Source organism: Trachemys scripta, chromosome 3, assembly GCF_013100865.1.
Source record: "Trachemys scripta elegans isolate TJP31775 chromosome 3, CAS_Tse_1.0, whole genome shotgun sequence".
Taxonomy (NCBI): domain Eukaryota; kingdom Metazoa; phylum Chordata; order Testudines; family Emydidae; genus Trachemys; species Trachemys scripta.
The window spans coordinates 20,612,878-20,638,677 of record NC_048300.1 but is presented as its reverse complement, the minus strand read 5'-3'; the positions used below and the strand labels follow the sequence as shown (position 1 = coordinate 20,638,677).

Genomic DNA, 25,800 nt, shown 5'->3' with positions numbered 1-25,800 from the left:
ACTATGCACATTAGTAATTGTTTGCAGAACCAGATCCTTACAAAGAAAGTTACCTGTCTTTCTTGCTATGTCTGCAAATTGATCTATAATCCTCTGAGTTTGCAGTTTCTACTCTGCTCTCTGTTCATAGAGGGATCTAAAACTTGTGGGTGGAATGGAAACTGAAAGTCTGAATGCCATCTTGGCTAAAATGGAAGACGTGGTAGGAAATATGGTCTCATTTGTTTAGGTTAATGAGACAGCAGCAGTTGTCCTACCACTCCTATAATCATTATAACTAGGCAAATATAATTGGTAGGCTGTTTATCATAAAACTTTAATAATAAAGGTAGAATACTTCTGATGTGAATAATATGAATGATACACTCACTTCTCTCTAATACAGCTTCATGAACCATTCTGATGATTTCTGGGTAAATGAACTTACTGGAGAGATCACTCTTGCCAGTAATCTAGCCCATATCACAGCTGACACAGTCATTACATTGACAGTCATTGCTACTGACCATGGGGTTCCTCAGCTAACATCAAATGGTAAGTGATGTGCTTTCACCCATTTTTCTCCCAAATAGTGCTCAAGAATGCATTGGGCTGCATGAATATTCAATCTCAAATGTAAACCTGGCAAACTTCACAAGTTTGAATTAATCACATCCCTATGGAGTCCAAATTACTTGGGGTCAGCATCCATATTACAATTCCGCAATGAAGTGTGCGTTACTCTTCTGATTGTATTTCTTTTACTGATGCCTCCCATCACGTGGCCACAGAATCACATTAACACAGAGCGAGATTTATTAATTCTGTTTAAAATTATTGCTTATTTATTTATGGTGGGGGATCAGGCCTCAACTGTGATAGGCACTCTACAGTCATGCACTAAAGAGCATATCAGTATGGTATTTTCCTCTCCGTTTTTCCAGATTCTTTGATTTGCTTAAGAGAACTGGGCAGTCAGTCAGCTTTCAACATCTTAAACATCCTTCTGAGCAAGTCTGTTGCTCCTAACATCCTTGGCATTTACTTTAGGGAGTCAAAACACAGTGCATGATATTTCACTGTTTTTATCTGTCTTTTCCTCCACTAGCTTCTGTTATTCTCTATCTGCTGGTAAATGACACTGACTTTGGACTGACTTTTGAAAGCTCCAGCTATGAGTTCAGCATTTTGGAACAGGAACCAGTCACAACTGCTGTTGGCTCTGTGAAGGCCCTGACCGGAAGCATAGCCATTAGAGTCATATACTCTCTCAAGTCATATACTGACAAGTTTTCTGTTAATGACCAAGGAAACATTATGACCCTTGTCAGTTTAGATCGAGAAGAGCAGGATCTTTATAGCATCATTGTAGAAGCCGTTGATTCTGCGATGCCACCCAATTCAGCTGTGACTTTGGTACAGTATATTGCATTTTAAAGTGTTTTGAAAATGCTGAATATGTTTAAAAATAAGCAATGATACCCAGAGGACATTATTTTTAATGTCATATACTATAGAGAAATGATGGTTAGCAAAAGTATTTTAAGAATCAATTTGTAACTAGTTTCTGATTTTCTTAAAGGGACAATGTCAATTGGACTTCAAAAAGAGAGTAGTTTTCCTAGAGAGTCCTCAACAAATTTCTGTGATTTTACAACCGCAGTTTCCTCTTGTTTAAAAAAGGTTGCTTTGTAAATGACCCATACAAATAACAAGGAATCTCAGTAACTCCCTATTTGGGGGAAACATTGAAACTGACTATACACAAAGTGCAATCAAGTGTACAAAATAAACAAGAAGTTTTTTTATCTCTTTCAGTTAGAATAATTTTAGGTGTTACAGCTATCACTATTAGGCAGAAAGGAACTAGAGCAGTGAGATTTAAGTTGCTTCTGTCCCTTTAATTATAATATTGGAATTTTCATGTTAGACAGAAGATAAAGATTAAATGCTTTTTCCATTATAAATGTTGTTTTTAAGAGTTTTGCTAAGTTCCTTATTTTTACATCAGGCTGAAACTATCATAATGAGTGCAGTTAACTAGGTTTAACTTTCAAGTACAGTGCAAGAAAAATAAAGTATTTGCCAGGATTTTTTTTTTCTTCCACTGCATTGGTATTTTGTAGAGATAGGATTGAGTTGGGGCAGGGAAACCCAAGGAATGAAATATGGTATGTGGGAAGGACAGAAATATTGGAAATGTAAGGGACAGATGGAAAAAGATGGAGGGAAAAGAGGAGACAGAAGAAGAAGGCAAAGGATATAAGGAGGATGGAGTGAGACGAGAAATGGGGGAAGAGGGAAGTTGATGGGAAGGATTGGAGAGACACAGGATGAGGAATAAAATAATGAGAGGAGAGTAAAGTGGACAGCAAGGAGTGGGAGAACATGGAATAGAGATTGAAAAGAGAAAGTGGGAGATAGAAGAAGAAATGAAAAAAGCAATAGATATAAATGAAAGTATAAGAAGCAGCTGACTTATACACAGAGAGCTTGTTTGTTGGTAAATTGTATTAGCATTGTAATTACATATTATTCTTGTTCATTCTAGTCTGTGTTTTAGCGCAGCAATTAAAATGTGATTTATTATATTTAAATATATATCTCACCATATATTGCTCTGCTTTTTTCTTTTCTGTATTTTAGTAGTGATGGAGGGAAAAATTCATTGTCTAGAACAGGGATCGGCAAGCTTTGGCACGCGGCCCGTCAGAGAAATCCCCGTCCGGGGGGAAATCCCAAAAAGCCGAACATGTTCGGGAAAATAGGGACATGCGGGGCCGGGGGTGCTGGGCCAGGGGCCGGGGCCAGCGGTGCTGGGCCGGGGGCCAGGGCCGGGCTGGGGCTGGCGGTGCTGGGCCGGGGGCCGGCAGTGCTGGGCTGGGGGTGCTGGGCCAGGGGCCGGGGTGCTGGGCCGGCGGTGCTGGGCCGGGAGCCGGCGGTGCTGGGCCAGGGGCCGGGGGCCGGGGCCAGGCCGGCGGTGCTGGGCTGGGGGCCAGGGCCAGGGGTGCTGGGCCGGGCCTGGGGCTGGGTCGGGGGTGCTCGGCCGGGGGCTGGCCTGGGGCCGGCACCCCAGGGCCCGAGCCGAGCCAGGCTGGAGACGCCGGGGCCGGAGGGAGCCGCTCGGTTGGGGGGGCCAGACTGGGCCGCGCCTCCTCCCCCCACCCCCCAGCTTACCTGCTGCCTGCTTCAGGCTTCCCGCGAATCAAATGTTCGCGGGAAGCAGGGGAGGGGGCGGAGTTGGGGCGGGGACTTTGGGGAAGGGGTGGGGTTGGGGGGGGGGGGCGTGGGGGGGGGAGCTGGAGGGGGGGCCGGGGCCCCGTGGAGTGTCCTCTTTTTGGACACTCAAAATATGGTAACCCTAGTTTACCTGCAGCGTCCGCAGGTTCGGCCGATCGCAGCTCCCACTGGCTGCGGTTCGCTGTTCCCAGCCAATGGGAACTGCGGGAAGTGGCGGCCAGCACATCACTCAGCCTGCACCACTTCCCACAGCCCCTATTGGCCTGGAACGGCAAACCACGGCCAGTGGGAGCTGCGATCAGCCAAACCTGCGGACGCTGCAGGTAAACAAACCGTCCCAGCCTGCCAACGGATTTCCCTGACAGGCCATGTGCCAAAGTTTGCCGATCCCTGCTCTAGAACATTAGTGCAGTCAAGATTGCCTCTGGATGAATAAAGTTGCTTGAAGGCATGTCTACATGGTGCAGCAATGCACACTACAGGGGTGTGATTTCTAAAATGCACTAAGGTACGGTGCACTAATTGGTCCATGTAGACCCTGTGGGTGTGCACTAAAAGTTCCTAGTGTGCTTTAACATAAGACTGTTTGAAACTACACTACATTAAAATGCACTAGGGAACTTTTACTGCATACCAGCAGGGTCTACATGGACCAATTAGTGTGCAACACATTAGTGCGCTTTAGAAATTACACTCCCATAGTGCTCACTGCTGCTGTGTGCAGGCATGCTTGAAAGCCACATAGAATACACTGGTTTTGCCTAGACTGTATACTGTTCTGTCTACAACTTGCTACAGCCCATTAGATAAGTGGCATCTGAATCGGAGGTGCTAGGTTCTTGTTGGCAGTCAGGATCCTAATCTGCAAAGCCAGTATTCTAAAAGTTGGGATACTAATGTTATTTTTATTGTTATTATTTGTATTAGTGCCTAGTAGTCCAAGTCATGAACACAGAACAAAAAGTCAGTCTCTGACTCAGAGCGCTTACAATCTTACTGGCTCAACAGAATTTACTCGTGTGTGCTATTTTTATGGCTCAGAAAAATGTCTTTCTTTTATACAGGTTACAGTCATTGTGATTGATACCAATGACAATTCTCCTGTTTTCTCAACACTGATTCAAACCAAACGATCAGCTCCTGAGAATGAAGACACTATAGACTTTGGCATATTTTCTGCTGTAGACCAAGATGTAGGAGTGAACGCCCTTATAAACTACTCCTTGGAGAATCACTTTGCGGGAACTTTCCATATTAACAGTTCCACTGCCAGGCTGGCTACAAAAAGAGCCTTGGACAGGGAAATGGTGGACAGTTATGAATTGAAAATAATAGTAAGTGGACACATGCATCTAACAGTTTGTCAGATACTCACCACAAGGCATAGAGAGACAGAGAGAATACTGACCCATCATAAGAAAAAATACTTTCCAACAATGAAGTATTGTAATATTGGGCCAAATTCATCCCCGAGTGAGTGAGTGAATGAATGAATTTGGATTAATTCATGGGATCTGATTCTCTACTGGAGTAAATTGGTGCAGCAAAGAATTTGCGCCATGAAGTTCATATTTTAAAGATTAAATATTATCATAAAACATCAGCATGACTTGCTGTGAATATTGTTCCTCAATTCATTTCAGACTGCAGTTGTTGAAGTACTACTGCACCATAACTTTTTTTTTAATAGCTTGGCTAATCCATATCAGGCATCACTCTCAACTGATGAATATATTTTTTTCAATATATACATATTTAAACCTTCTTTTTATATTACTTGATAAATTATTTGTGTTTCCTCATGAAGCTTCCAAAGGAAAACATAGTCCCTGACTGAAGAGCCTTTACATTGTGAGCATGTTTTCATGCGAGCCAGTCCATTGACTTCAATGGGACTACTCCTGTGACTAAGTGCTCATTGACATAGTAAAGGTTTCCACACTGGACCACACATGCACATGTAGACTTTCAAGGGCTCTTTGGTTTTAATACATATTTATTTATTTAGCCTGGCAAAGAGAAGATTCAAGGGAGACAGACAGAACTATGGGGTGGGGGCATAGTCAAAACTGAGCAGACCCTTCTTAAAAGACAATAAATTCAGAATTAATAAAAGGAAGTACTTTGTATCAGTAATTGGGCTTGGAAGTATTACATTATCAGTGAACATTGATTTCACTGTACACATCAAATTGATGAAAAAATATTTCCATCAATGATAATAGGAATTTACAAAGAGGCAACATAAGAAAAATGCTGCTTGAGAACTTATTAGAGTTTGATTTAAGGATATTTACTTTGTAAATTTTGACATGTAATGTTAACAATTTGTGTTTTAATGGTTCTAAAGCTTTAACGTTTTGAATTTCAGAGTCTATTGTCATTAAATAACTATTGTCTGACTCCCAATAATTTCCCACAACTGTGAAAATTTAAACAGATAAAAATAGGCTTAAAATCCATAATGCTGTTCAACTGTGAAAATTTTTATCGATAGAAATAGAAAAAATGCTTAAAAATAGACATTGATATTATCCGTCAATGTATTAAAAAAATCAAATTCTGCCAAGTCTGTCAATAATTAAGTATTGTATGTTTGTATATACAATATAGATATAATACATTCACACACATATATCAATATAACTTAGTGTGTTAAAGCACTCTACATAATATAGAAAGAAAGAATGAATATATAAAGAAGTACCTGCACCAAGAGTGATGGCAGAGCACAGTCATCTTGTAGAATTTCATTTGTTCAAATTTCAGATATACAGATCTGATTATAACAGAGTCATGGGTTGTTAAATTATTGATTATTGGCCAAATTCCGCAGTTCTTATTTAGGTAAAACTCTAGTTTATGTTAATAGGCATAAGTTGCAACAGTTAATGGGAATTTTACATGACTAAGGACTGCACAATTTAGCCCTATATTCAGTTATGAGTTATTTTGTTACAGGCCACTGATTCTGGAATCCCCAAACAATCTGCAAGTTTAGTTCTCAGCATCACTGTAGAAGATGTGAATGACAACCCTCCAGTGTTCCTACAGAAATCATTTAATGTGACTGTGAAAGAGAATGAGCCTCCGAGTGTGGTATGTAAACTGAAGAAGAAATAGCCTTTGGTTGTGGGATTATTTTCTTTATATAAAGCTTAGAAATGCTGCCTTACCTCTGGTGGACCTGGATACCTGCCTTACTGATATGAATTAGATTCGTAAGACTCAGGGGGAAAAGTATCTCATTAGAAATCAGCAAAGATTCTGCCACATCTCAGTCATCTTCATTGCAGTAGATTGTGTTGCCACTCTGGCAGTACTGGAGAATTCCGTATCAATAATTAAGGCAGTAAACGTGATACATTTAAAATATAAAATCCTGCAAACCATTTGGTCAGTCGGTCACTGTGTTAGTTATGCTATGTTTTTTCTTCTCGTCTAGATTTTGAATGTGACAGCAACAGATAAAGACACAGGTTACAATGCTGTTATTCATTATGCTATAACTGAAGCAACCTCATTTTATGTCGGAGAACTTTCTGGACATATTACAACCCTGCAGCCTCTGGATTATGAAAATTGTGCCCAACACACAATTGTACTGAAAGCTTTCAATCCTGGAGATCCACATTTCCAGGATACAGCAAATATTACAGGTAGATAAAACTTACTTCAGAGAATTTACCCCCATTTTTGCTGTAAACTTTTCCAAGGCTGCTACGTATAGACACATAATTGTAAGCCACATATAAAGTCTTCTTTAGTAATAGCAACCTGCTAAAGTAAAATATTTTAATTGATGGCAATGGGATTTTGGGAATGGGATTGTTGCAGATTGAAATATTTTTCTAAACAAGTTTTTGTCCAAAAATTTTTTTTTCAAAAACAAAACTTTTCACAACAAATAGTCATTATTTCTTTGGTTGATATCAGTGGGAACTACTGGGTGCTCAGCACTTCTGGAAATCAGGTCACGTGACTCTGGTAAGTGTACTACTGATTATTGTATCAAACAGAAGGACATCCAAAGACTCCTACAAAATCCTGCCTTACAACTTTTTAACGCCCCAATGTACTCCTTTATTAAACTTTTATTTTAGGAGTATACAGAACTGAATAGTGACCAGGAGATTTGAGATACAGAAATAGAGCACTAGATCCTTAGCTTGTGTAAATCGACATCTCTCCAAGAGAATTCAATGGAGCTACGCTGATTTACACCAACTGAGGAGCTGGCCCATAGTCATTTAGACTAAACTCACATTTTCACTTGTCTATATATCCTTTCATTTAGTTAACGTGGAAGATGTAAATGAAGAAGGACCCAAATTTGACAGGCCTTCATACTACAAGATTCTTCGAGACAATTCAACTGCTGGCATGATGGTAGTAGATATCAATGCAACAGATGAAAGCAAAGGTTTTGATGAAGGCATTTACTACAATCTAACAGGTACAGTGAAAATAACCACCTCTGGCATGAATTGCTGTGGTCTTGATAGCACTAATATACATCTTAAAAACTTGCAACTAGAGTGGAGACTTTTAGAAGGTAAAATACAATTAAATTGTGCATCTGCAACAATCCCATTCTGAGGCATACGTAATGGGATAACCTTAAGGGCCTGATCCTGGGAGTCCTCTGTGCATAAAACTCCCATTGAAATTCATAATACATTTTTATATAATAATAGCACCCAGAGACCCCAGTCAGGATCAGGGTCCCCATTGTATCAGGTGCTGTAGAAACAAATTGATAGACATGGAGTGAAATCCTGGCTCCACTGAATTAAATGGGAGTTTTGCCACCAACTTGATTGGAGCCAGGATTTCACCCATGCCCCCTGTCTCACAGAGTTTCACAATCTAATTAAATATGAGATGCAACAAATGAACGTAGCTACAAACCAAGGAGGAGGAAGTTCATGATTATAGCCTCTTGTGATTCCATAAGATAACTGTAACTATGGTACTTATATGGCCCCCATCACCATAATATCTGAGTACCTCACAATTTTTAATGTATTTATCTTCCCAGCACCCCTGTAAGGTAGGGAAGTGCTATTATCTCCATTTTACAGAGAATGAGCCAAGTCACAGAGAGACTAGGACCTAGATCCTCAAAGATATTTAGATGCCTAAGTCCCACTGAGATCAGTGGGAGGTAGGTGCCCAACACTAGTGCTGGAAACCCAGGGGCTACAGCCCTCCACTTTTTAACAAAAGAAATATAAGCACAGAATTAATGTCCTGCACAGATTCCCGCCTCCCCACAGAATAATAGATTCTGCCAGAGAGGCGCTGCAGTTACACCTTTTGCCCATCAGGGGCTGCTGTGGCACCAGAAGATAGGGCAGCTGGCTTACTGCCAGAGCACCAGCCTCCACTGAGAGGGAGGAGGCACTTTGGCCTTCCCTCTCCCCCAATACACACACTTCTACAAAGGTTTTGGCACTTTTGGTGCCTAAACATCCTTGAGGATCTGGGCTTAAGCTACTTACCCAGGGTCACACAGGAAGCCTGTGGCAGAGCAGGGACTTAAATTCAAGTCCCTGAAGTCCTGGGCTAGTGCCCTAATTGCTGGACCTTCATCTCAGTATGCATCACTTAATGCCTCTGAATCATTTAAACTTTCCATTTTAATTATCATTTTTAAAATACCCTATCGAGCCATAGACCCATGTGCAACCTTCATGTCTGTCACACTACCCACTTCTCTTTTGAACAGGTGATCCTGGGTGCACTGCCTCTGATTTTAATAGTTTACTTACTTACTTAATTATTTCTACCTTCCTTCCATAGAGACTTTCTCCAACCACCCATCTATCTTGCATTATTAATCCCCTCCCTTTAACAGAAAGAAAAACCAACCCTTACAACTTCCTCAGATGGTGGGAAATAATCATAATACTTAGCTCATCTATGAATTGCCCCTCTCCTTGGTTGCCTGCCTTTGTAGGAGTGTGAGGCCCCAGAGGGTTTTCCCATTCTCTCTGCTGCTCTCCAGAAGGCAGGGCTGGGTCTATGTAGAAGCAAGGTGGCAGAAAGCCCATTAGTCCATTATGATGCAAATATTCTGATGTCATTGTGATTTGGGAATGTAGTGGTGCCATGAAGGCCTGCCCATTCGCAAACCCCTTACTGTGTTACTCCACCTTTCCCTTGCCTCCCCCTCCCATCCACTTTTACCGCTTTCTGATTTTACTTGGGGATCTGGGATAGACCAGGTTGACTCCGTTGGAAGTTTCCTATAGCCATATTTCTCTTGCCGTAGGTGGGAATTTTGAAGGCCTTTTTAAGATTTCAAATACCACGGGACAGATCATTTTGACAAGAGACACAGTGAAACAAACTACCACTGTGCAGTATTCTTTGATGGTCACTGCAACAGACTCAGGTCTTCCACCTCTTTCAACCTCTGTCAAGGTACTGAACAATATTGCCTTAGCCAGTGCTCACACAGTTTATTCACCAAGTTGCTTTGTTCTAAATGGAATGTCACCACACTGGAAAAAAGACCTAAGCATCTATGGGGAGAGTTCAATGATAACCTGTGCTTAATGCATAGCAGCAGTTGGAAAAGCCAACCATGTTATTGCATGCATGAGGAGTGGGATCGAAAATACTGCAAATATTATAATGCCATTATATACATACATGGCATGCCCCCACCTAACAAAAATAGAAGGGGTGCAGGACACGGGGGAAGAAAATGAGAGAAATGAGATTTCTTTGTGGGATCTAAAGATTGGGACCGTTTAACTGAGAGGACTAAATAAGAGGGAACATGGTGGAGGTATATAAAATAGTGAACAAGAGTAGGTAAATCAGGTGTTCATATTTACCCTCTCATTATACATTCAATTAGCTTGTTAGGCAACAAATTTAAACCCAGCAAAAGGAAATACCCTTTTATTCAATGTTCATAATCAGCCAGCGGAACTCATGACACAAAATATTGTTGAGGTTAAGAGTTTAACAGGATTCTAAAAAGGATTGGACATTTGTATGGATAACAACATGCATGGTTACATTAAACAGAATTCAAAAATATAGAATCATAAGCCCTCATCCTTCAGGGAATAGGACAGCAGCTAACTGATGGAGTTTAAACCTAAACGCCAGTTAAAGATGATCAGCCAGTAGGCACTGTCTGTACATAATTTGTAGCCATTTTTTCATAAAATAAAGTATAATTATCTTAAAATAACTAATATATTCTAAAATATTTATATTTTTAAGTCTCTCCTCATGCTCTACAAATTGCAGTGGAAGAGTTTGTTAGAAGTCCTATCACACAAATCAATACCCCATTCCTTGAGCTGTTTAGCCAACTGAACTATCTGATGTGTGCTTTATTATCTGATTAATTGAAATCCCTCTATATAATTAGAAAAATTATATTGGTGAACTAAATTATTCATCAGGCTGGTACCTCGTTTACTCAAATTACTTTCACGAGATTAACATGTCAAACAATATATAACAATGTCAGCTGTTGCTGTGTTTTTTAATCATTGACATGTTGCTAGACTATTTTACCACTGCAAAATGACAAAAGAAAATCTGTTTGCTTTGAAAACCTAGTAACATTACTGTTGGGTTTTTCCTCCCAGGTGTCAGTGATGATTGCCCCCATCAACACTTCATTCCCAGTGTTCTCTGCAGATGTCTACCAGCCTGATGCTCTGAGTGAGAAAGCATTACCAGGGACGTTCGTAGTACAGATCAGTGTGCTGTATAAGAGCCCTGTAATATACAGCATTATATCAGGCAATGAAAAGGGTAAGCTCTTTATATGAAGTCACTGAATAAAGGTAGGTTTGTGATAAAGAAGTTCCTCCACAACCCATCAAAATACGCTGCTGATTCCCTCCCCGTTTTTCATTGTGGATGTTTCTCTCTCTCTCGTTCTCTGTGTTTTGTTTCTCTTCTTATAAAGCATTTAGAGTGAAATCCTAGCCCTGTTGAACTCAGTGGCAAAACTCCCGTTTACTTCAATGGGACCAGGAGTTCATAGGAACATAGAAATTGCCACACTGGATCAGATTAGTGGTCCATGTAGTCAAGTATCCTGTCTCAGGTAGTGGCCAGCACCAGATGCTTTCAAGGAAGGTGTAAAAACCTTGCAAAGCAGATTTGGGGTAATTTGTCTCCCACATTAGGTCTCATCGTGACCTCTAATAAAGAAGGGTTTAAGCCTTCAAGCGCAAGGTTGACTATACCTTCCAAATTGTTTGTTGTCATTAATTGTGATAATTTTGGATATTCTTGATATCTATATAAATCCATATTTCATCCTTAGAGCGTGTCTAGATGAGCCATTAGTGCTCAGCAAGCTTGGGAATAAATCTGCTGTGGTCTGCCATGCACTAACTGGCCAGGTGCATCCTGTTACTGTGCACTAAACGTTTCCTAGGACACGCTGACTTCCTGTTTCAAAGTGAAGTAGATCAAAGCGCACTAGAGAACTTTTAGTCTGCAGTACCAGGGTCCACATGGACAGTTAGTGCACAGCACAATATGGAGCTGTCGATTTACAGCCCAGCATGCCATGCACTATCTGTTTGTCTTGACAGGCCCTAAGTGTTCTTTTTGGAAGGCACTATAACAAGTGAATTGTATATGATGGTTTGCATAATAAGACCTGTATCTCTAGGATAGTTTCAAAAGTTGAGAAAATGGTACATAGTGTAATCTGTGTTTTCTTTCTTTATTAGGTTACTTTAGTATTGATCAGTTTAGTGGCATAATAAGAACAACGAAGAACCTGACAGTAGAAGAGTTTCCAATCCTCTTTATTGTGCAAGCAATAGATTCATCTGAGCCCAACATCTACAGTCAAGTGTCTGTGCAAGTGACAGTCATTGATGAAAATGATTTCCCTCCTGTTTTCCCATCCTCTTTGCTTGAAGCAACACTACAAGAGGTGAGAAAATGTTATTCCCCAAACAATGAAATGTCCTTTGTGCTGAATGCCAATGTGAAGGTAAAAAGAACAGGAGTACTTGTGGCACCTTAGAGACTAACAAATTTATTTCAGCATAAGTTTTCATGGGCTACAGCCCACTTCTTCAGATGCACAGAGTGGAACACACAGACAGAAGATATTTATAGATACAGAGAACATGAACAGGTGGAAGTACGCATACCAACACCCATAGAAGGTGTGAGGAGAACTTAACATGGGGGGGGAAATATTCAATTAGTGTAATGACCCAACCATTTCCAGTCTCTGTTTAGACCTAAGTTAATTGTGTCTAATTTGCATATTAATTTGAGTTCAGCAGTCTCTCTTTGGAGTCTGTTTTTGAAGTTTTTTTTGTTGCAAAACTGACACCTTCAAGTCTGTCACTGAGTGATTAGAGAGGTTGAAGTGTTCTCCCACTGGTTTTTGAATGTTATGATTCCTGATGTCAGATTTGCCATCATGTGCCAGCAATGCCCCTCTGCCATGTACATTGGCCAAATTGGACAGTCTCTACGCAAAAGAATAAATGGACACTTCAACCTCTCTAATCACTCAGTAACAGACTTGAAGGTATCAGTTTTGCAACAAAAAAACTTCAAAAACAGACTCCAAAGAGAGACTTAGGTCTAAACAGAGACTGGGAATGGTTGGGTCATTACACTAATTGAATCTTTTTCACCCCATGTTAAGTTCTCCTCACACCTTCTTTGGGTCATCTCGATTATCACTTCAAAGTTTTTTCTTCTGCTGCTACTGATAGCTCATCTCAATTGATTGACCTCTTACAATTGGTATGAGTACTTCCACCTTTTCATGTTCTCTCTATGTATAAATATCTTCTGTCTGTGTGTTCCACTCTGTGCATCTGAAGAAGTGAGCTGTAGCCCACGAAAGCTTATGCTGAAATAAATTTGTTAGTCTCTAAGATGCCACAAGTACTCCTGTTCTTTTTGCGGATATAGACTAACATGGCTGCTACTTTGAAATGTGATGGTAAACATCCAATGAGGGAAAAGACTCAAAATGTTGTCTTGACATGTAATAATATATTTGAAATTGAAAACTCCAGCACATAAAGAGAAGTACATGGAAACATAAACACATTGAGGAAACAATGATCTTTCACTAACAGGACCCCACTCAAAGAGAACATCAAACCCTTCTTGCATATGGGTTTGCCCTTAGAGCTTGCTCTTGCACCTTCTCAACCTATTTAGGGAACACGGTTGGGCCGCAGATACTTGCTTTGACTTTTCTCTGCTTCCTGCAGTGAATAAGGAGGAAGACTCCTTTAAAATAGCTCTTTCCGCTCTGCTTTCTCCAGCACTATCCATTGTGATTTATCTTGCTCATAAACTAACAGCAGCGTTCCAAGCAAGCCAGATTTCTGATTTAGTCTGTCACTAAACTCCTTTTTGCCTGCCAAGGAAGCCACATTTTAATTCTGAAAATGAATCCAGCTCAATATTTCAACTAGAGATTTGTTTTTTTTAAATAACACCTCAGTACCTTTCAGCGTCCAGCTATAAAAAAAATAAAATAAAGCACATCAAGGCTATTTTGATATATGCTGTGATGCAAGCCTTGCATCTAAGATTAACAGCTGGCCCATACAGATTCCCTCTAAGGAACACAGCCAATTTGAAACCTAGTCAATTTCCAAAATTGAGTTAAAAGTATATTTAGCTACTACACCTGCCACTGACCCACCTGCCAGTTTGGGAGTAGGGTGGGGGTTCCAATCACATTTTCCAACCTCCCCCAAAACGAATACAATTGTCTGCCATATTTCTGTGTGAAAGACTCACACGGAGGGAACTGACTAACTAGGAACCTCCCATTGGCTTCGGATCAGAACTTAACTGGAAGAATGAAATTGACTGTGCACAATGTGCTGTCAAAGGAATAAAAAAAAACAGTAAAAAAGCTGAAATTACATAAAAATATTTTATATATTTATTTTTCAGTTACAAGTAAGATTGCTGGATAAACAATATTCAGACAGCAGTGTGATTCTTAAGTTGACAGTGTTCCTTTAATTTAAAAAAGGTGGGGGCAGAGGCTGTTGAGTTTCTCCTTAAAACAAAGCCACACACTTTGCTCTAGAAATTATTCATATTTAAAACAGGAAAAAGCAACTAATCAAAACATCTTTGACCAGTTCCCTCTGTTCTGTATTGACAGAATTCAACTTCTACCCAAATCATTCAGATGAAGGCTCAAGATAATGATACAGGTAGAAATGGTTTTCTCACATACGGCATTCTGAGTGGAGATATACAGAAATTCAGGATAGATGAAACTACTGGGATTCTTTACTCCTCTGTTCCTGTTGATTATGAAGAGGGACCTACAAAGTATCAGGTTTGCTTTAAACTGCCACTTCCAGTTTTTCCCTATTCAGATTTCTTGATTTAAACCCAGGGTAATCAGTGAGATTTTTGTTTTGTTTTGGTTCAAATGGGTTTGAACATTTTACGTATCATTTAAAAAGATATGCGACTTTACATTATATCTATTCAAGTCAAACATTGATTGTATGTAATAATTACTAACAACATAAAGTATGGGGCAAGGATCTTAGGCCCCACTCTGTAAAGATTTAAGCATGTAAGTAACTTTGACTTCATGTGCTGGGACTGCCCATGTGCATAAGGTTAAGCATGTGCTCAGATCTTTGCAGGATCAGGGCCTTAGAGATAAAAGAGCTCAAAATCAATCCATGCAATTTTTTGTTGCCACATGTGTCGCTTCTGTTTTCTCTTCCACCAAAAGCTAATTAACTAATAGGTTCATTTAATAATAATAATACTTTATATATAGGAACATTTGGACGAGAAAAGGTTTCAATTTCTCAGACAGATTTCATGCGTTGTCTTTAAGGTGAACTTGAAATGTTGGTTTTAAATTTAAAAAAATCAAAAAGCTCTTCCCATTATGCAGTTGACCCAGTAGCTATATTTGTGTTATTTATAGGTTGTAATATATGCTGAAGACAATGGGATCCCTGAGAAGAAAAGGGGTTATTGCACCGTCATCATAAACATCATTGACATTAATGACTGCCCACCAGTGTTTGACCCAGTGAATACGCTCAGTGTTATGGAAAATGCACCTGTAGGATTCATTGTTGGAAAAGTCACTGCAACAGACAGAGATGAGGGAGATAATGCCTTTGTTCTGTATAATCTCATAGGTAACAAGCGATTCTCTTATGGAACTATCTAATTTTGATTCATAATGTCCACTCTCCTGTGAGCATCAATAGCATTGTATTTAGTGTCTTGTAGCTCCTTACTATTTAATCCAAATATATATATTACCAATCTACAACTGTACTGTCTTTTTACAATGCTCAAACTGATTGAGTAGCAACTTCCATGACTGTTGATGGATCGAAACTTTGCTCACTTTTAAATCATACTACTAACTGCCATTAAAAATAACCTTTCATCCACCTGCAAAAAACCTCTTTTCTATTCTGAAAACTCTTAACTGATCTGCCACATAAACTGTAATCAACATGATTCGTTTTGGTAGAAAGAACATTTTAATACATACTCTGTCAGCTTCTGTGTGTTGAGGAAAGGACTGAGGCCTGATTCTCCCTTTCTCCCCTGGCTAGAACCTTGGCATTCCTACTTGTGCAGAAGGGGTGTCAAATGCTACCAAATCAGAATTCTCTAATCACACGTGTGGATTCTGAGCATTTTACACTAACTTTGAAAAGGTGTAAATTATGCCACAAGAGAATCAGTCCTGATGATAGTTTCCCCCCCCCCCCCATGTTGGGAGAACGAGTGTACATGTATTCAGCTTATTTTTTCATATTGTCTCTTTATTTCCTATATGCACAAAGGTCCTGCTATGGCTTTGAAAAGGATGGGCAAAAAAAAAGCAGTAAAAACCGCAGGAAAGTTTCCTCTAATATAGCAGCACCATGGCTAGATCAACTGCAAAACAGTTCTGTTTTCAAGTTCCTAACCAGACTTCAGTTTGTCTGTATTGAATAAATCTTTCTGAAAGTCATTGAGATTTTTCTGTAGCATGTTTTGGTTTTCAAAAATAATAATCATCTCCTCTCCAGGTGTATGCGTCACTCACCTGCCTGGATTTAGAATCAATTTAGAGTCAAAGCTGCTCCTTCTTAACGAAATGGGATGAGAATAGACTCGGGTCACTACTGCTCCAGCAGTGCAAAGAAGGTTGAAAGCGTTAGGAGCGTGACAGGGAAAGAGGCATGTCTGGAGCACTGCTGCGCCCTAGCAATCCCTGGCTGTGGTAATGGCCCTTGGAAGCTGTTGCAGTCAGCAAACTTGGAGCAACACTGAGGCTTTAAGTTATTTCTTGAAACTGAACAGTGACCATCAAGCTGAAGGTCAGGGAACTATAATGGTGGCTGATAGCCCTCTTTTTTCCCTCCAGATCCACTGAGCTGCACTGGCCCAGAATAGCTAGTTTTTTCAGGATTTGGCCCAAGGTGTGCAATATATTGGTATGAATTGTCCAACAGCAGTTGCCATTTATTGTCCTCACTTTAGGTATCTTTAAGCATGGAGCTATTTAACCCTTCATTGAGCAGTGTCTGTTGACCCATTCTCTGGTTCCCATCACAGATACTCATTTCACTCACATTATTTGTTTAATTTGTATCTTTACCTTTTCTACTGCATTACTTTGATTGTGTGAAACAGAGGATTGCTTTCACAGCAAGAAAGATGTTAACAGCTGACTGGAGAGTGTTGCCAGCTACCTGCCTCTCAGACAGTGTTAATGTATAATGTTTCCTTGAATGTACTGTAGGTGGTGGTGGAAATATATTTGAAATAGATGAAGTACATGGGAACATTAAGATAAAGAATTCTCCAGACTATGAAACTCTGAATAGATACATCCTTACAGTGAACGCATGCAACAATAAATCTGCCCCTTTCTATCAGGTAAGAGAGCATTTTTATAATAAATGGGAACATTTACCGCTCAAAGCAGGTCTAGACAACATAGCTGGTAGTGCTCACCCCACAACAAAGACTAGTGGAGCTGCTCCAGTGCTAAAGCAGTTGGTGGGACTCTGAGGCACTGAAAATGTTATGATCTTAAGCAAAGAAGCTCCCACTCACCGCACACTCTTGTCTTTCAAGGCTAAGCTTTCTAGGTCAACTTCTCAAAGCACACCCAAATGATATAAACTTCTAATTTACCATTGGTACATTTTTTACCTTTATGGTAAATATGAGGGGCCATGAAAGCCTTTGACTTTGAATAAGGAATTACCAGCCCATCACTGGTGATTTTTAAATAAAGGTTGATATGTTTCTAAAAGATCTGCTCTAGGAATTATTTTGGGGAAGTTCTATGGTCTGTATTATGCAGGAGGGCAGACTAGATGATCACAGTGTGGCCTTGGAATCTATTAATCAGAATATCTGGAGGGTGAATGTGGCCAAAGGGACAGATTCTCCTCTTATACTGACTTGTGACCAGTATAAGTGGAGTGACTTGAATGGAGTTACTCCTGATTTCACAGTGTTAAGTGGGAGGAGAATCAGAGCTTAGCATTGGCTCAAATGTTTTAATAGATATTATAAGGTACACCTGTTTATAGCAGCACAGAAAGGGGCTGTCCACATATTCCAGGGGTTCTCAAACTGGGGGTCTGGACCCCTCAGAGGGTCGTGAGGTTATTACATGAGGGGGTCGCGAGCTGTCAGCCTCCCCCCCAAGCCCCGCTTTGCCTCCAGCATTTATAATGGTGTTAAATAGATACAAAAGTGTTTTTAATGTGTAAGGGGGGTTGCACTCAGAGGCTTTCTGTGTGAAAGGGGTCACCAGTACAAAAGTCTGAGAACCCCTGGCATATTCATGTTGTGGGTCAGATTCTGCCACCGTATTCATAATTGATTAATCTTATGCCACAACTAGTCCCATGGGGATGAATGTCAGAATCTGGCCCTACATTATTTCCCAACCAACCTCTGCTGGGGAAGAGGATTGCTTGCTGTTGTAATTAGCATAGTAATTACACTAATATTTTGCAAACCACCAATACTGATCTCCAAATCAGTGAAAATTAATTTGCAGCAAATCTTTCCATTTCTATAGTATCTACTTTTAATTTTGAAATGCTATAATATAAACATTAAAAAAATATCAACACTTTCCCTTTCCCTCATCCTCAACTAGCATCTGAAGTATGGTATGCTGTCCCCACACATCATGTCATGTCATATCTTATTTACTCAGAATGCTATAGACCTTTCACATTGTAGAACCCAACAGCTCCTGTAAATGTGTTGCCTCTTCTCATATTCATTTCCTGTGTAGATCTTAGAATTCTGTGAAGTGAATAAAGAAATTAAAGCTATGCTAATATTATACTACAGGGTTCTTTGGATTCTAATTTGTGTTTACTGTTGCAAGCAAGGATAAATGAGTCGTCTTAAATATTCTAAACATATCTGAAATAATTTTGTTTTCCAGGCCAATACTACTGTCACTGTTGTAGTGGCTGATATAAATGATAACGCTCCAGAATTCACTCAGGACTCCTATAATGTGACAATAAACATGATCAATCCTGTAGCAGCTCACGTCATTACTGTGAAAGCCACAGACAAAGATCAGGTGACTGTTAGTTTTTAATTTTAAGACTGTTGTAAGATTTTCTCCATCCAAAATGGGGAATCAGGACTCCTGAGTTCTTTTTCTGACGCTGACTCACTCTGTAATTTTGGGCAAGTTATTTAATTGAGCTGTACTTTAGTTTCCCCCTTTGCAATATATAGGTTGTGCAATATATAGTGTTGTGCGGCTTAATTAATTAGTGTTTGTAAAGTTATTTGGATTCCTCAGATGGAAGGTAATAGAAAAGTGAAAAATACTGACTATGTACTCACCAGATTCTCATAAAATCATAGAAGATTAGGGCTGGAAGAGACCTCAGGAGGTCATCTAGTCCAACCCCCAGCTCAAAGCAGGACCAACCCCAACTAAATCATCCCAGCCAGGGCTTTGTCAAGCCAGGACTTAAAAACCTCTAAGGATGGAGATTCCACTACTTCCCTAGGTAACCCATTCCAGTGCTTCACCACCCTCCTAGTGAAATAGTTTTTCCTAATATCCAACCTAGACCTCCCTCACTGCAACTTGAGACCATTGCTCCTTGTTCGGTCATCTGCCATCACTAAGAACAGCGTAGCTCCATCCTCTTTGAAACCCCCTTCAGGTAGTTGAAGGCTGCTATCAAATTCCCCCTCACTCTTCTCTTCTGCAGACTAAATAAGCCCAGTTCCCTCAGCCTCTCCTCATAAGTCATGTGCCCCAGCCCCCTGATAATTTTTATTGCCCTCTGCTGGACTCTCTCCAATTTGTCCGCATCCTTTCTGTAGTGGGGAGCCCAAAACTGGATGCAATACTCCAGATGTGGCCTCACCAGTGCCGAATAGAGGGAAATAATCACTTCCCTCGATCTGCTGGCAGTGCTCCTACTAATGCAGCCCAATATGCCGTTAGCCTTCTTGGCTACAAGGGCACACTCTCCACAGGTATCTTCAAAATATTTTACACTACTGTTCACTGTGTTGTTACTCCCAGGAACACCAGTCCTGAGAGTAATATTTCTATGAATAGTTGCATTTCATCTATGCATTTCTAGTGCTCTTATCACTGTGCTCACTGATTGGCATTGGCCAGTCTGCCAGCTCAGCATAGCAACAACATTCCTGAACATACCCCTTTCAGGAGAGGGAACTTCCAGGAGTGCCATCAAAAAAAATATCAGTGGCTGTTGCCTCTCTATTTGATGGGGTACAGATCTGGTCAAACTATGTATCTCCAGCTCTAATTTACTGCTATAATAAAACTAAAAGCTCTGTTTTGCAATGTTCCTTCTCATTTCTTTTCTTCTTTTATTTATAAATACTTTTTAACTCTCAGTGTGAATTTAATGCTCATGAAAGACACTGGGTTGACAGCTGGGAAGACTCTCTTAATGGACGGAACAGGAACAAGGGAGTTGGCAATGCAATCTTCTCCCACACTCTCCTGACCAAGGGAGTGGGGGGGGGGGGGGGAGAATAGTTCAGTCTCCATGTCCATTCAGTCTTGGCCCCTCTGTGAAGATTGCCTAGAAGTGTGTCAATCACCACCAGTTGTGGAAGGGGTCATATGGACCCCCCCGGCCACTGAAAACTGGACTGAGACCACCAAATCCTGTCTCAGGGATGTGTTTCTGAATTAAAGAGGCAGTTGAAAGTGCAATTTGGGATTTTTTCTGCTCTCTCTTCTTGGTGCTTGGGAGGTATTCAATACAAAACACTTAAATCATTTCTCTCTTCCTATGTAGCAGTTTGAACACTTGGTGCCTGATCTGAAGCCCGCTGAAGTCAGTGGAAATACTCCTATTGTCTTCAGTAGGCTTTGGTTCAAACCCAGAGAGCCTGATGTTCAGCCATTTTAATTTGGCAGATGCGGCTTTATAAGTGGAAATAATTGTACCTAATTCACTGTGAGTGAAGATATCAAAATCCTTTACAAACATTAACAAAGAAAGCTTCTCAACATCTGTGGCAAGTAAAGATTAATTTTTATCCCTGTTTTACAGGTGGGGAAACCAAGGCACAGTTCTGGCAGAGCATAGAATACCGATCTCCTGTGCTTAATAATAGTCTTCTCCCACTTCTCTCTCTGAAATTCTACTAATGTGTTCTTGCTATTGCAGGGGGAAAATGCTCTTATTGAATACTATATCCTGCCGGATTTTAGCTTCAGCCAGTTCTTCCTGATTGAGGATATAAATGAGGGGAAAATAATAACAATTGGAAACCTGTCCAAACCTGGAGAGATCCCTTTGAGAATAATAGCTAAAGACCGAGGTTCTCCTCCATTAAATAGTACAGCCTTGATTAAACTCAATGTGCTTGACAATCGCCCATTTGTCCCACAGTTTAATCAGACTGACATCAGGTGAGGGTTTTTATATTCAATTACATGAGTGTCATTGTTTTGAATTTTCCTTGTAGCTGAGACCACATTGCCACTGAATTCGTTAAAAGTATTGGGGGTAGTATTTCCAAAGATGGAAATTCCATTTTTCTTTGTGTGGGAAGAAACAAACACTTAATTTTAAATAACAAAGCCAGAAAATGTCCCTAGTCTAATTGTTTTGTGCATCTGATGTTTGGAACCATGTTTTACATTTTTATTGCCTTATTCTTCAGTTTATAAAATGCACTTGTTCTCCAAACTCACCCAATCAGAGTAAAGATCACCCTTCTTTTCCCCCTTTCTCATGCACACCATCGATCAGTATTTTGGTATAAAAATGTATTGATTTCATGTCAATAATTATTACTGGCATATTGTTGTGGGCTCTAAATGCAATTGGTCCTACACATACTGGGCATCAACCCCCTATCAACCACCCACCACCAAATGGAAAAATCTTCCCTAGCCTTGACCCAAAGTCCAATGAATGCTTGGCCAAAAAGATGAGTCTTGCACTGCTCTTTGAAAGCCAGCATACTCCAGTAGGCACCCTCCAGAGGGGAAAAAGGTCCATAGCCAAGGATCTTCCGTCAAGAACACCTTCTCCCAAGTCTCAAAGGTTCAACAACATGCACTGCCAACAAATCAGCTATTGGTATTTGTGCCAGTAAAATCTATCATCACAGTCTGTCTTCTTTTTTCTGTTAGCACAACTGTGATGGAAAACACAGGAGCCGCACATTTAGTTTACACTTTTGCTGTGATGGAAGCCTTAGGGAGACCAATTGATTACAGAATTGTATCTGGTAATGAGCGTGGTGAGTACAGCTTCTTCTTACACCCTAAAGGAGGCAAATATAGCACTATAAACTAGCTCTGGGTGGGAGATCATATTCTATTTAGCAATGAAACTGAGTGAGAATAATGACGATGGAATAAAATGTAGGTATGGAGAGTGACATGATTTCTTACTATATCTCTTTGGTATAAGACATCACTGGTTTTATTTGGCCAAGTTCAGAAGTAAACCTAGGTGGTGGTATAAATTCCATGTTGCCAAGTGGGTTTACGTGGGTGTAATTTACATGCTGAAAGAGCAAAAGGGGGAAGGGTCTCAGGAGAAATGACTAATAGGAAGGGGTAAGCAAGTACCTTGTTGTTTGCCAGTTGCTTTTCTATTACATCAGCTTGCACTCACACCAATTTACTGGTGTGCAACTTACACCTACATTTACAACATTTGGGAATATGGCCCCCTATGTCTAAAAACTTGGAATAATGAAAATCTGAGTAAAAAAATGCAAATCAAGTAGAAAGACAGGTGCAGCGCACATAACTAACATTCTGTCTTCTGTATACTGCACCTTTAAATGTAAGAAGTTTGTCTGTTCAGGGAAAGGACTTTGAGGAGATTCAAGATAGAGAATCAGGGGGGACAGGTCTTACAGTGAGAGGCTCACTTGGCTTTCTCTCTCATGGAGATGTTATAGTCTTTCTTCTTCGTGTGTCTTCCATAATCTAAAACAATGGTGGTCAGCGGAGCCTTGCTGGTGGAAAGCTGGCTGGTCACATGTTCTGTCATTCCTTCTTGTTTCCAGCTGGTAAATGTTACTAAAAGACAGCTATAAAAACACACGCCACGCTTACCAAATATTACTCTTCCATGTAAGCAATTGCTATAGTTGCCTGAGGAATGTTATGCAATCATGAATGGGAAGCATAGTAGTCCACGCACTTGCAAATAGGAGGAGAGGTGGGGTGATAAATCAAGATCTCTCTTAAGATGTCATCACACTATGGAAAAGGTTTGAGAGACCCTGGACTGGAATAAGTCATCTAGATTGAAAGTGCACATTTTGCTCTTTTTGTGTAGGAAAAACAGATGTATTAACAAGCAATGTGTGAAGTCATAAAAAGCACAGCTGGTGACCTACTTCTGGTTGAAAGTTTGTTGAGGTTTTGGTACTTTTGCCACTCCTGTATTAGTATTGAAATGCACTAGCATTCAGTCCCCAAGAACTGAGGCAGTACAGTAGTATTACAAGAGCAACACAGATAGAAGAGGTGTGAAGGATACAAATGAAAAGGGTAACTACCGGTATATTACTGAAAAGTGTACATTTTCCCTTTCAGCCCATTTTATACTGGATACAAAAAGTGGACAGCTAAAAACGGCAATTAACTTGAACTATGAGGAAATTTCTCAGTATACAATTACAGTTGAAGCAAATGAAAGTCCCTCTTCTGGCACACAGGTCCAGTATTCAGGTATATTTTTTCCTTTGAAGGACATTGCAGTTTGAATTGGAGGGTGTTAAGTACAGGACACTTCTTGTGCATTCTATATTTGAACTAAATTTAGAAACAGAAAATGTGAATTGCTTTAAATGACAAAGCGATAGTGAAAGATTTAAAGCTGAGGGCCAGATTGTGTGGGCACTATGCAGGCAACAGACAGCAAAGAGCCTTCCCTCAACCTTGCACTCCTTCACAGGGGTTCACCACAGCCACAGATGAGAACGCAGCTGTTGGCACTGGACTTCCCAAATGGCATAGGTCTATGGCCCCAGCTCCTGTCTGTCCTGGCTAACATGCTGCACCCTTTCACACTGCATCACTCCAGCATGTGCCACCCAGAGCTCCCAGAGGAATTCTAGTTGAGTCTGCCAGAGTTCTTCTGGGGACTTTTTTGTTCTGTGCCACCCTTCCTCACTCCCATTCAGCATAGCCTTTGTCTTAAAACTGCCTGCCTTCACATCTGAAAGCAATGTTTGGGGTTAATGGAGAGACATGTTTGTAGCTTCAGTGATAAGTTCTGCATGATACAGGATTTAATTAAATTAATGTATTTATTTTTTAAAGGTCTGTTTTCTCAAAATGTGGCAAGACTAACAATCTTAGTGCAAGATGTAAATGAAAAGCCAGCATTTTTGAACAGCTCCTACTCTGTTCGGATCTTGAACTCAGTGCCGTACAAATTCCCAGTTGTTAAAGTTCAGGTAGAGTATATTTCTGCCCTTCCTGAGTATCTGAAGGCTTTTGAAAGACTTGGGCTCCATTCACACTGGCCATTAAACTGGGTTAGTGGAGCCATTTTTAAACATGTTTTTCAAATGTTGGGTCATCTTCTGCCCTGCATCTGAGATCTGCTCAGCTAATGATGGGGGACATCAGGGAGCTTGTTATAGTTCCCTGGTGCTGTGAGCTGGTTTGTGCCTGCCCCAGCCTTGGCGTGAACTGGAGCAGCCTAAGGGGCCTGCTCTAACTTACGCCACTGATGTATGGTACCTAAAGAACACTGCACCAACTGAGGCTCGACATAATCCCATCCAGAGGGCATGGATCCAAGAGCTGGTGCTGGCCAGTTACAGTCAGAATGCAGCCGCTTTTACACTGCTTGAATAGCATAAAAGGGGCTGAATCGTAAACGAGAATCTGGCCCATTATGCCTACCTACCCTGCACAGACCAGGTTAGCTGTGTTTAGGGCCCAATCCTATTGCCACTAAAGTCAGTGAGAAAACTCCCACTGACTTCAATGGTGCAAGATGAGGCCCTTAAATAATAATAGCAGGAGCTGTTAGTAAACTGGGTTTATAAACCAGCTCACTAACAGCATTTAATTGCCACTGTGGGCAGGCCCTTCACAATGCTCTTGAAATCATATTACTAAAATAGTGCTAAGTCATTCAGGAGGGAGACAGAGGGCCCAGGAAACTCTGCAAGGTTCATCTTAGGGAATTTCCTTGAGGCTTCTTAAGGAGAGGGACTTGGGGTGGCCAAATGCAGAGGACACTCCCTCCAAACCCATTCCCCCTAGATATAGAGGTCTGTGAGGAAGGAAAACTGCAGTCCTGTGGAGATTCACTGCTATGACTTCCCAAGTCCTGTGGCTCCCTCTGGAGTCATTTTGTCATTGACTCTCCCCCTGCATCTGACTGGAATGGGAGTTAATGCTGCACAGAGCACTAGTAACTTCCCCATTGATATCCGAGACACAAGGAGAGTGAAGTAATATCTTTTATTGGACAAACTTTTGGTAAAAGACAGTAAAAGAGACAAGCTTTTGAGCTTACATAGAGCTTTTTTTCAGGCCAAACCACTGATATCTGCTCAATTATACACCAGGCCCAATGGGGAATATGTTGCAGCAGGGCTGGCTCCAGGCACCAGTCGACCAAGCACATGCTTGGGGCGGCACCTTATAAGGGGCGGCCAATGTTGGGGTGGTGGGGGGCGCTCGCGGTATTTTTGTTTTTGTTCGGCAGGGGGGGGTGGGGGGTTTTTTTTTTTTTGCTTTGGTGGCGTGGCGTGGCGCTGGGGGAGGGGCGGGGGTTTGGGCGGCCTGGCGCTGGGGGGGTTTGGCCGGCGCAGTGCTCTGGGGGTTTGGCCGGCGCGGCCCGACCCGGCGCTGGGAGGGGGCGGGGGGTTGGCCGGTGCGACGCTATGCAGGTTTGGGCGGCCCGGCAAGGCGCTGAGGGGGTTCGGCAGTCCGGCGGTCCGGCGAGGCGCTCGGGGGTTTGGGCAACCTGGCGCTTGGGGCGGGGGTTTAGGCAGCCCGGCCTGGCCCGGGGCGGGGGTTTGGCCAGCGCGGCACTCCGGGGGTTTGGGCAGCGCTCGAGG

The 25,800-nt window shown here is 41.2% G+C and overlaps 1 protein-coding gene across 1 annotated transcript in view; it reads left to right on the top strand.

The window, feature by feature from the left end:
* LOC117874256 (protocadherin Fat 4-like) overlaps positions 1-25,800 on the top strand; it is an 84,797-nt gene that overhangs the window by 45,889 nt on the left and 13,108 nt on the right. The window contains exons 21-37 of the mRNA XM_034764181.1: positions 386-534; positions 1,088-1,395; positions 4,284-4,553; positions 6,181-6,318; positions 6,665-6,878; positions 7,517-7,675; positions 9,497-9,648; positions 10,839-11,007; positions 11,943-12,151; positions 14,378-14,557; positions 15,170-15,389; positions 16,997-17,133; positions 18,674-18,817; positions 20,913-21,157; positions 21,887-21,996; positions 23,312-23,446; positions 24,041-24,177. Of these exons, the coding sequence (XP_034620072.1) occupies positions 386-534; positions 1,088-1,395; positions 4,284-4,553; positions 6,181-6,318; positions 6,665-6,878; positions 7,517-7,675; positions 9,497-9,648; positions 10,839-11,007; positions 11,943-12,151; positions 14,378-14,557; positions 15,170-15,389; positions 16,997-17,133; positions 18,674-18,817; positions 20,913-21,157; positions 21,887-21,996; positions 23,312-23,446; positions 24,041-24,177 (3,076 nt within the window). The remainder of the gene's footprint in view (positions 1-385; positions 535-1,087; positions 1,396-4,283; positions 4,554-6,180; positions 6,319-6,664; positions 6,879-7,516; positions 7,676-9,496; positions 9,649-10,838; positions 11,008-11,942; positions 12,152-14,377; positions 14,558-15,169; positions 15,390-16,996; positions 17,134-18,673; positions 18,818-20,912; positions 21,158-21,886; positions 21,997-23,311; positions 23,447-24,040; positions 24,178-25,800) is intronic.